The following is a 12,769-nucleotide window of genomic DNA, read 5'->3' as shown; positions in this document are numbered from 1 at the left end:
TTACCCCCCCATTCCTTACATATCTTTATAGCGCTCTGCTTCACTGTTATTGTTGTTGTTTTTTCCCTTTTCCAGTTCAGCCTCTGATCATTTTTTTTTGAACGGCTCTTTTACTACTATAATTATTTTTCAGGAGATTATTTCAGTTTTTCTCTTATACAGTGTATCTTTATCTTCCATGTATTTCATCTATCTATCTATCTATCTATCTATCTATCTATCTATCTATCTATCTATCTATCTATCTATCTATCTATCTATCTATCTATCTATCTATCTATCTATCTATCTATCTATCTATCTATCTATCTATCTATCTATCTATCTATCTATCTATCTATCTATCTATCTATCTACAACCCCGATTCCAAAAAAGTTGGGACAAAGTACAAATTGTAAATAAAAACGGAATGCAATGATGTGGAAGTTTCAAAATCCCATATTTTATTCAGAATAGAACATAGATAACATATCAAATGTTTAAACTGAGAAAATGTATCATTTAAAGAGAAAAATTAGGTGATTTTAAATTTCATGACAACAACACATCTCAAAAAAGTTGGGACAAGGCCATGTTTCCCACTGTGAGACATCCCCTTTTCTCTTTACAACAGTCTGTAAACGTCTGGGGACTGAGGAGACAAGTTGCTCAAGTTTAGGGATAGGAATGTTAACCCATTCTTGTCTAATGTAGGATTCTAGTTGCTCAACTGTCTTAGGTCTTTTTTGTCGTATCTTCCGTTTTATGATGCACCAAATGTTTTCTATGGGTGAAAGATCTGGACTGCAGGCTGGCCAGTTCAGTACCCGGACCCTTCTTCTACGCAGCCATGATGCTGTAATTGATGCAGTATGTGGTTTGGCATTGTCATGTTGGAAAATGCAAGGTCTTCCCTGAAAGAGACGTCGTCTGGATGGGAGCATATGTTGCTCTAGAACCTGGATATACCTTTCAGCATTGATGGGGTCTTTCCAGATGTGTAAGCTGCCCATGCCACACGCACTAATGCAACCCCATACCATCAGAGATGCAGGCTTCTGAACTGAGCGCTGATAACAACTCGGGTCGTCCTTCTCCTCTTTAGTCCGAATGACACGGCGTCCCTGATTTCCATAAAGAACTTCAAATTTTGATTCGTCTGACCACAGAACAGTTTTCCACTTTGCCACAGTCCATTTTAAATGAGCCTTGGCCCAGAGAAGACGTCTGCGCTTCTGGATCGTGTTTAGATACGGCTTCTTCTTTGAACTATAGAGTTTTAGCTGGCAACGGCGGCTGGCACGGTGAATTGTGTTCACAGATAATGTTCTCTGGAAATATTCCTGAGCCCATTTTGTGATTTCCAATACAGAAGCATGCCTGTATGTGATGCAGTGCCGTCTAAGGGCCCGAAGATCACGGGCACCCAGTATGGTTTTCCGGCCTTGACCCTTACACACAGAGATTCTTCCAGATTCTCTGAATCTTTTGATGATATTATGCACTGTAGATGATGATATGTTCAAACTCTTTGCAATTTTACACTGTCGAACTCCTTTCTGATATTGCTCCACTATTTGTCGGCGCAGAATTAGGGGGATTGGTGATCCTCTTCCCATCTTTACTTCTGAGAGCCGCTGCCACTCCAAGATGCTCTTTTTATACCCAGTCATGTTAATGACCTATTGCCAATTGACCTAATGAGTTGCAGTTTGGTCCTCCAGCTGTTCCTTTTTTGTACCTTTAACTTTTCCAGCCTCTTATTGCCCCTGTCCCAACTTTTTTGAGATGTGTTGCTGTCATGAAATTTCAAATGAGCCAATATTTGGCATGAAATTTCAAAATGTCTCACTTTCGACATTTGATATGTTGTCTATGTTCTATTGTGAATACAATATCAGTTTTTGAGATTTGTAAATTATTGCATTCCATTTTTATTTACAATTTGTACTTTGTCCCAACTTTTTTGGAATCGGAGTTCTATCTATCTATCTATCTATCTATCTATCTATCTATCTATCTATCTATCTATCTATCTATCTATCTATCTATCTATCTATCTATCATACCAACACAAAGGCTGTACAATACTTCCTTTCTGTTTAGGACAGATGTTGAAACAGGATTATTTTCTCATGTTATTTGCCATTTTCACTTCGTTCTCACAGTCAGGTCTTAACAGTATTTGCTGGTCACAAGCTGCATGAATATTTTGACAGTGAATTATGTGACCAATAAATATTGTTAAGACCTGACTGTGAGAATGAAGTGAAAATGGCAAATAACACGAGAAAAGAAAAACAGTGAAGGGGAGCGCGATAATGATATGCAAGGAATGTGAAAATAAGAGGAGGTAATGAAAGGGAAAAAAAAGTCAGGAGATACTTTTCTTGGGGCAAATTAGATCAGATACGACGCTTTAACACACAAACCAAAGCCACGCGATGTGAGTGGTAAGATGGCGGCCAGATGGCTTCACTCGTCTCTACAGGAGGGAATGGGCTCTGAGCTCTCCAGATTTTATATAGAGCTCAGTGGTTTCCTCCGGTTTCCTCCAACAGCTCAAAGACATACAGATTCGGTAAAATCCCCAGCCACTGGGGCTGCACAAGCCAGTGTGTACTTAGTGCCAGTCCCAAGCCCAGACAGATCGGGGAGGGCTGCGTCAGGCTGTGCTTATGCCAAATCAAATATGTGGAACAGATCCTCTGTGGCGATCTCTAACGGGAGGAGCCGAAAGAAGAAGTAGAAGAAGAAGAAGATGATGCTCCAAAAAATAAATAAAAACAAAAGAAGCTTTCCTGCATCAAACATACACCATGCTGTAATCATCGCCTCTGAGGAGGACTCGAAGGCAGCATTAATCGCGTACTGAGCTGATCTGTGAACGCGTTTAACTTCCCTCCACGCAAACGCTGACATTTCCACGTTGGCCTGACTCTGAATACGGCCCATGAAGGTGTTTTTGCAGGCATTAATGTCATAACGTAATACAGTATATGATAGTTGCATGCTGTGTTAGTAATAAATTCACATTCTTCTCATATGCTTAGAGGAAAAAACGGTATACTTCGTGTCGCCTGGTCACAGTGAACCTGCTGATCATCAGCATTTGTCTTAGCTGCTGCAAAATTCAAAAGTATTTGTAATTATTACATGCAGCATGCAGTTTATCAACATCTGAGGAAATGCTGGGACACAGTACTCAGTACACACTACTCATCGAGCTGATCTACAGCTTTAACTGAAGACAGTTTGGAAATTCATATTTATTCAAGACCTCACAAATACTGTGATAATTTACCACATTTTCTGGACCATAAGTTCGTCATTTTGTAGTAATTAATGTAACTGTAACTCTAATATTCCTGATTATTTGGATATTTAAGGTAAACATGCTACTCCAGGAATTAAGGTAGATTCCATCCACTTTTATCACTAAACACTAATACAAATTATACATTACTGTGATACAACAGATACAGTTCTTTATTTAAAAAAAAAAAGACCATATTCATGTATTAAATTTACACTCCGGAGTGAATGAGTTTTTGTCCAGAAAATATGACAAACTAGCAAGAAAAAAAAAGCAAGAATGTTTAACGAGACATGTCGAGTTATCTATACTTACTGGTTTTATCGATAAAATTAAAAGATGAAAAAGTTCATACTGACCGGCGTCTTTCCAAAAAGCATTCATTTGAAAGATTTAAATGAAAGATAATTTTAAGATAAAAATACTCTTAGAAATGTGAAGTTTATGTTCCAGGTCAGAACTGTAGGTCAGGTGGAATTTAAAAACTGAGGTTAGAATTTTAACCCAGTTCATAATTTGCTACTTGTATGAGGGAGACTTACGAAATCTAGGGTTGGGTTTAGGGTTCGGATTTGGGAAGAGTTTGGATTTTAAGCTACTTGATGATGTAATAAGACTGGACTCGTTAATAAATTCAAAGTACATATCACTCCTTTCATCAGAATTGTCACTGGTCTAGTGGTTAAGGTGTTAGGTTAAGAATCAGAAGGTTCTGAGTTTGAATTCTGGTTAAGTATGCAAAAAAAAAAAAAAATTCAATGCTAATTAGGAAGAGGAAATATTAGGTGTTTTTGGTTTATCTTTTCTGCTTTTTGTCTTTTTTGTTTGTCGTTGCTTTTTTGTTTCTATTGTCTCTTGTTCAAATTTTTTATATCCCCTTGTTTCTTATGATTTTTTTTGTTTTTTTAACTTTTTGTATGTCATAGTTCCATGTGTGTGCCCAATGTTGTTTCAAAGTTTTGGTGTCTTCAGTATTACTCTGCAGTGCAGAAAATGGTAAAACAAACAAGAGCACTCTGAGAGCACAATATCCCCTGCTGGCAGCTCGGCCATAACTCTGGTAAAATCCGACTGAATTGAACGAAATTGCAATACGCGTATTACTGAGAGACAACAAAGAATCCTGTCATGTTTTGTGAAATTCCTCCAAAAATTGTGAGAGGAGTTGATTCCAGAAGGTGAGCACCCTTCCCAGGACGGACGGACGGACGGACATTGCCACGACATACAGTAATCCCCCTTTGGGCCTTTTGGCCAGCGGGGGATTAAAATTGTGAGGGAAGTTGATTTCAGAAAGCAAGCACACCTTGATGAAGTTGCCAAAGTACAAGTTTGTAAATAATCAAGGGCATAACTCTGGTAAAATCTGCCCAAATTAAATGAAATTTTAATCTGCGTATAACTGTCATATAACAAAGCCTTTCGCCAAGTTTGGTGAAATTCCTCCACAAATTGTGAGAGGAGTTGATTTCAGACGAACGTACACCCTCATGAAATTGTCAAAGTACAAGTTATTTAATCAAGGATCAAAACTCTGGGAAAATTTTCACAAACTAAATTAAATCACAATCTGCGTATTACCGTCATATAACAAGGCCTTTCGCCAAGCTCCGAGAAATTCGTCCAAAAATTGTGATTGGAGTTGATGTCAGAAGGCGAGCACCCTTCCCGGGACAGACGGATGGAAATCGCCACGACATAATCCCCCTTCCGGTCTTTCAGCCAGCGGGGGATAAACACACTGATACAAATCACTGATACTGTATACGGTAAATCCCTGAAGGATTTCATTTGCACTTTTAAAAATCCACCTCTTCCCTTGGTTCACTGCACAGCTTGTGTTCATTGTTTGTTTGTGCACTGTTGTCTTTGCCTATTGTCTTTGTTTTGTTTTACTGTATAGCAAAAAAAGAGGAAATACTAGTTACGTGTAGACAGAGAGGAAGTGGATGGAAGAAAAAGAGACAAAAGAAATGATGGAAAGAATCTTCCCTTTTAAGAATCTTAGCTAATCCAAAATTTTACCTTGTTGGAAATTATGAACTGGGTTAAAAATTTTAATCACCAAGGTTGAAATTTTCTGACCTGTAACAAACATTGAGAATTGTTTCTAGTGCGACTGAAATGAAGCACTGTATCTTAAATGCATGCTTCAGTATTAAAGCTGAGTGTTAAGGTAAAAATTAGTCAAAAAAAAAAGTGACTCAAAATTTATTTCTAACTTGAACCAGCTTCATAACTGAAGATTCTCCCAGCGGACACTGCATTACAGTCCCGCGGGTGACTCAACACGTCAGAATAGAACATAAAATAGATGCAAAAATATTATTTTCAGGGTTTTTTTTTCTTCTTTGTTCACTAAATAACACCGCATACCTCATTTATCATTCCCTGTCAAAAGCAAATGAAACACAAAGAGCATTTCATGTTTTAAGTTTTAAGATTTTGGCAATAAAACTGATTTGGAGGAGGCTTTTGGTATAAACGTCTTAAAAAAGATGAATTAAAGTCAAAATAAAGTTATAATAATAATAATAATAATAATAATAATAATAATAACTTTATTAAACACAAGATCCACTCAGCTAAACGCTGGTTTCCCTTAGAGATGTGTATAAACTTATGCTAATTATTTATATCTACATTATTAAATTCATAAAATATATAATAACTATTATAAAATAGGTAAGATACAATATATTGACAGACATATTATTATAATTGATAATGAATAAATTTGTATTCCATTTATAAAAACATAACTCTAGATACCAGAAAGGTGTTTCCAGTAGTTAATTCTTTAGTAAATTTCGTTGTCGTCTCAGTTTTTAACCAGTTTTAATAAGTTAAACCATACTTAACGTCATATTAAAATAAAGTACTCGCACTAAGTACAGTATATTCTGCAAGTACTTTATTTTGTTCCATTCTTAGTTTTCATTTGATGATCAGTATCACATGCTTTAAATTGCATTTTGCTTTTAAATTAAAAAAAAATCTCACTTTTAATTTTTTCAAGTGTTTTCGACAAATCTAAATAACTTCATGAATTCTCGAGACTTAAAACTCATTAGTAATGTACGCTAATAAACACTAGCATATTTAAGTTTCAAAATTACGGAATGAAAAGTGATTTAGAAAATCTGGAACTAAATCGATAAAATAGTACATTTCCATTAATACATAAACAAAAATAAACTAAAATAAAACAAAATGTACCATCAAGAGCTTAAAATTAAAGTCTAAATGTTTTATTTTCTTTCTACCATATTTTCCAGACTATAAAACTAATTTTATTGACCTTTAGGTTATAAGTTTCCGTAAAATGTATTAGTGTATTTATGGTAGGCGAGCTATTCCAAACGTTACGGTAATGTTATAGGAAATAAAAATATCACTAGCTAGCAAAAAAAAAAAAAAAACACTAAAAATCCAACGACTAGTATGATCACGATCATAGCAGTGAGTCATGAGGTTTTAGCTGTAATGCAATTTATACAGTACGAATTTAAAAAACTGTTGTATATTATATTTTTTATTATATTTATATATTTTATGTAAGCAGAGAGGATTTCAGGTCGTCTGGAAAATACAGTAACGTCTGAAGAACTCGTCTGGGACTAAAGCTATTTAGGAACTTTATTGTCGGTCCTTAACCTCGTTAACACCAGAGGGCGCTACAGGCGGCTCTAAGTGCAAGCTGTGGTCGGAGTGAGAGATTTCAGGGTGGTGCTCATACCCAGGATAGGAACGTGGATGGGAGGCTCATGCAGGCGGGAACCTGCCTCCATCCGCTCACTGTACTTCCACTCGGGTTTGACATTCGACCAAACTATCAGCAGGACGACCAAATGTTGGCGAGGACGATCACATGCACCACCTCCCTCCCTCCCTCCCTCCCTCCCTCACACGCAGGCAGTTACAGCTAAGAGTACTTTCACTGTGTTTTAAAGCTTATTTAATCTGTCGGAGACACAGATCAGAGGAAACAGACAGGAGGAGGATACACAGGCAAACACAGGACTCATGCAGCATGATGGCAGACGAGTGTGATGAGGGAACAGACGCACACTGGACGGACGAAGACGAGGTCGAGAAAAGCGTGTGCATGTGTGTGTGTGTGTGTGTGTGTGTGTGTGCGCGCATGTGTGCGGTCTTACCGATACGGTCGAGGCGGTCGATGGCGACGGTCTCGAAGGCGCGTCGCATCATTGGGTATTCCTCCAGCACTTCGTTGAAATGGTCGACGGAGAGAGAGAAGAGGCGGCAGTACGTGTCGGCGCGGACGCTAGCCGTGCGACGTCCTTTCGTCAGGAGGCAGATTTCTGCAGGAGACAGGAAGGAAATGGTCGTGTTCATATCATCCACCTTAAAGTTTAACGTACACAGCCCAGAGAAACACTTCAGTGGAACCGCACACCTCACAGTTATGTATTTAAATAAACAGAAACGTAGGGATGGACTGAATCCATTTTTTCCAGACTGAGTAATTTGTGTTTTTTTTTTTTTTTTACTCATCAATACTTAATCACTCAGTGGCATCATGGAACCTTTTACTCAGCTCTGGTTATGTTTCTCCTGTTTAAATGGCAGTAATAAAAAGCTCACACAAATATTCTTCTGTTTTCATTGGATCCCTCGATAGATCATCACGAATATCTAACTGGGGAAGAGCCGCTATTTTCACTTACCCAGCGTCATCTGCAGACTTTTTTTCTCACCTAGCCTAGCCGAACCTAGCGGGGTTCATTCCTATGCTCCCCAGAAAAACCTGAAAAAGCTGTTCCCGAGCTCGGTACTCACTTAATACGACTTAAAGTGCCATTCCACCATTGGATGTATTCTTTGGCATAAAATACAATATATTTTATGACAACATGACTAGACAGAGAAATCTTTTAGCTTCAAAATGATATATCAAACATTATTTTTTGACAACGACAAGTATATTAATTTTGCGACCAAAGTCACCTACCCTTTTAATTTCCGCGCGGTAGTGAAACGTGATGTCATCGGCAGGTTCCCCTTCTTGTGTACCACGTCACGTGTGACGTGGCACAGATTATCAGCAATGGCGGATAGAACGCGATTTCCACTTGTCGATTGCTGTGCCGATATTCACCATCGACCGTCTCCTTTGGGCATCACTTGCTATTTTCCTTCGCTTCTTTTCCGAAGCTGACAATCGCGTTCTATCCGCCATTGCTGATAATCTGTGCCACGTCACACGTGACGTGGTACACAAGAAGGGGAACCTGCCGATGACATCACGTTTCACTACCGCGCAGAAATTAAAAGGGTAGGTGACTTTGGTCGCAAAATTAATATACTTGTCGTTGTCAAAAAATTATGTTTGATATATCATTTTGAAGCTAAAAGATTTCTCTGTCTAGTCATGTTGTCATAAAATATATTGTATTTTATGCCAAAAAAATACATCCAATGGTGGAATGGCACTTTAATACGGACTCCTGTGGGGTTTAGGGTTATGGTTTAAGGTTAGAACACAGGAACCAGGGAACTTAGGACCCTGCAAACCTACTGTTTCCTGTTCTTGGCTGCAGGAGTGGAACCCAATGTGTTCTTTCTGCTGAGATGCTTTTCTGCTCACCACGGTTGTAAAGAGTGATTATATGAGTTACTATATCCTTCCTGGCAAAAAAGCTCAAACCACCTTGAAACTGGCCATTTTATCAACTCTGACCCTCTTTTATCAACAAGGCGTTTGTTTTTTCCACCCACAGAACTGTCACTCACTCAGTGACTCGATGTTTTTTGTTTTTCGCTCCATTCTGTGTAAACTCTCGAGGCTGTAGTGTGTGAAAACCCCAGGAGGAGATCAGCAGTTTCTGAAATACTCAAACCAAAAATACTCATCTGGCTCAAACCAACACCCATACCACAGTGACAGGAAGGAAGAAAGTCACACTTCACTGTGAGATCACGATTTTTCCCGTTCTGATGTTTGAACATCATGAAAATTAACTGAAGCTCTTGATTTGTATCTGCGTGATTTGATGCATCGAGGAATCGGCTGATCAGAGAACTGCAACAAACCGCTGCAGGTAGATGTAGGGGTGTTCCTAATAAAGTGGCCAGTGAGTGTATGTTTAACATGTGCTGCAGTTCCTCCTCTTGTTCTTACTAAATAGCACCGTTTTCACTTGTTGATTATGAAATCGCTGTCGTCTCATTAGCGATTGCGTCTTCGCCTCTTCACTGCACGCTACAGTGATTAGCGCAACAGCGTACACTCAGCTGACAACACACAGCGTCACCTGCTGTCGGACTCTGGTATCAGACAGACACCTGAAACTAGTATCAGCCTCGATATCGATATCGATGTACCCTATAAAAATGTGTACTTTGTTGCTATGGCAACGGAGCTGATTTAAAAAAAATCACGTCAATAATTCATAATTTCTGTAACCTATATCTGCTCAAAAATTTAGTCACAGTTATCAAACATTAACGCTTCGCTGAGGGAGCGAAGGAGCTCTTTCAAAAGACTGATATAGTTATTAATTAGTTTATAACCTGAGACACACTGTGTCTAACCTCGGATGCTTTGAAGTATCTGTCTCAACACCCCGGTGTTAATTAAAAGTGTAGGACCGGGTTCTTCGAGACGCAAACATGGCAACTACTGTATAATATTAACTTCACATCAATGAATGATATGTCACTGAGTTGCTCAGTGACACCATGAGTGACTCATCATCATCATCATCATCATTATCATCACGGGAAGCTGCTCTTTGTAAACAAAGAGCCCAGGCGTGAACGCGAGACAGATTAGCTTCGAAACAAAGCGTGTGCTTGTGGAGAGATGAAACGTGTCGTGTACATACATCTATAAATAAAGCTTCTTTATCAGAACGGAAGATCAAACCATCTCCTTCATGCCCGTGGCGCTATTCATCATTCTGTCCATAAGTTAATGACTCTGAATGCCAAAGGCTGCTACTGCTGCTGTTGAACAGCTGCACGATGCAGCGTCACGCGACGCCGTGGCTTTATTTAAAGCAACGAGACATTTGTGTTCTTATTGCTTCGGTTTGCTGACGTTTAAAAATATCGCAGACGTGTCGACGCGATTGTTGAAAAGTTTCCTGAAGTTTCTAGACGTAACATACAACTGCGTAACTGCGAGGTCGAGGTGAGACCAGTGTAACTTCTTTATGTGAATACGTTTGAAAAACAAACAAACAGCATAATTAGTTCATTCTAACTTTAGATATTCGTAAATTATGAAATATGAAATTTATGAACTCTGTCTAATCGTGTACATTTCTCTCTACACTACCTGTAGACACAGATTTTAGATTTTAGTTAGTTTCAGAGATAAGGAAAAGGGGCGTGGCCTGTGGTCCACCTGTAACACCTGTTATAACCGGACAGGATCTTACTTCAGACTGTTAAGAGAAGCAGAAGGTCGCAGTGCAGCACTGAGGCGGAAAAGACATGAAACATTTTCATTTGCTTTTCCTCATGACCAGGACTTGCACTTTTTCATTTTGGACACGTCAGATTAGTTTCAGTTTCGCTCTTTCATAAAGTCACGCCACGGCTTTCGAAAACCAATAGCGCATGCAAAACTGCTTCATTTACAAACGCTTTTCAATCCTTAGTTAGTTTGCATTGACTGTAATTTATGCAGCTATTCTTTGTACCGTAAATCAGCCCGGCAACACAACACACCCATGCAAAGCTTCTTCAGAGTCGTAAATCTCGGCTTCAGTGTCTTGACTCTTTCTTTAACAAGAGAATATCCATACTACTGTATTTTTATAGTTTTCAGGGCTTTCCCCAAAGCGCGGATACGTGGTGCTCTGCCACGCTGTGCGACGTCAGTGCCGTGCTGTCATTTGCACACCAAAAAAACCCTCAATACCATAAATGGAACAATGCAGAGTGCTTTCTGCACCTAAATATCTCCTATTCCCTCGGAAAATGAGTAATAGCTATAGAAATAGGTCTCAGCTATCCTGGTACTCAACCCAGAAGTGAAAATAAAGGGTTTCATTGCGTTCACTGACTGAAATTCGCAAGCATACGTAAAATCACGCTCTAGACGCTGGTCACTAGATGGCACTGTTGCGTGATTTGACCTCAATTCTGTTCCTGGCGTCCTGGAATTGGAAAATGAAGAGGCGTGCTACAAAGTGTTTTCATTTCAAATCTAAGTTTGCCCTTTAATCTCGCCCCTTGCATATTTGACAAGGTAAAAAACAGCAAATTTAATAATGCTGAATTGTACCTAAATCAGCCCTAGATGCCACCGGAATGCACCATTTGAAGCCTCTAATTTCAAAATTTTCTGGAGGAGCATGTCCTCCTACCCCCCGGTAGCATTCGGGGCCCTTCGAGCCAGGCTCCATGTCAGTAGCACTGCTCTGATATTTTTTTCTGGGGAAAGCCCTGGCTTTATAAATCAAAAATAAAAATAGAGATAAAAGTATATCTTATTTTCAAGCAGCTTAATAATGATTTGATACAATTAAAAACAAGAACAGAAACAATTCCCTTATAAATAGCTTCATATCTGATTATGGAAATAATTCCACTAAAAGCTATGGAGCATGAAAATAAATCTGACTGTAAGAAGGTAAATTGTATCTCATGATTTTTACAGATGGCCCTGGATGTTAGAAACACACAGCTGTATAAGATGCCTTTGTGGACTGTAACGTTACAGTTTCCCTTCACTGGAACTAATAGTGGAGCAGGTTAAGGCAGATTTTGCTCCAAATCGTGCACTTTGTGATATAAGCATGAAACTTGGCACGATTGTTGCTGATAGGTCACTTTTTCAGAAAAAAGTGCTAGCCACGAAAAAATTTCAATATGGCGGCCATATTTTTCAAGATGGCCGCCAGACGTGTCCCTGTTTTGTGGTTTTGCTAAAAAAACACAGTGCAAATTATGATATGAACATGAAATTTGGCAATAATGTTCTGTGTAGGTCATGTTATCAGCTAAAAGTGCTAGCCCCCCCCAAAATTAAATATGGCGGCCAGTTTTTCAAGACGGTCGCCAAAAAATCCCCCGTTAGTGGTCTTGCTCTGGTGTCAAAGTACAAAAGATGAATTCAATGAAACATTTTTGATTTATTGCCATTATAATACTGAATTACATGCAGAAAAACAGAATGATTGCACAATTAGCCAATCTGGCATGATGAAAAGCCTATTTTTCACAGTGGATAATCTTGTGAAACCCTTACATTCCAATGCTTTTTTGGGAAAATTCCCATATCTTTCCTAAGCTCCAAGGGTTGTTTCTTGCTGATTGATCCTTCCATCAAATAGTCCCAAATGAATTGGTCACATGATTTTCCAGCATGCTCATAGGCCTTTCAGAGAAAAACAAGTGAACGAAAATAGTGCTAATGCTCAACAGTGAAAAATAACTTGGTCAAATCTATGACATCGACAAAAATATCCATTGCTGAGGTCTATCATTTATCCCTG

At 38.8% G+C, this 12,769-nt stretch overlaps 1 protein-coding gene across 1 annotated transcript in view; it reads right to left on the bottom strand.

Annotated features, from left to right (window-relative positions):
* Positions 1-12,769, bottom strand: part of LOC132894847 (potassium/sodium hyperpolarization-activated cyclic nucleotide-gated channel 1) — a 235,409-nt gene that overhangs the window by 18,585 nt on the left and 204,055 nt on the right. The window contains exon 7 of the mRNA XM_060934963.1: positions 7,457-7,621. Within this exon, the coding sequence (XP_060790946.1) occupies positions 7,457-7,621 (165 nt within the window). The remainder of the gene's footprint in view (positions 1-7,456; positions 7,622-12,769) is intronic.

The sequence above is a fragment of the Neoarius graeffei genome, chromosome 12, assembly GCF_027579695.1.
Source record: "Neoarius graeffei isolate fNeoGra1 chromosome 12, fNeoGra1.pri, whole genome shotgun sequence".
Taxonomy (NCBI): Eukaryota; Metazoa; Chordata; class Actinopteri; order Siluriformes; family Ariidae; genus Neoarius; species Neoarius graeffei.
The sequence above is the reverse complement of the archived record's forward strand: the minus strand, read 5'-3'. Positions and strand labels throughout refer to the sequence as shown.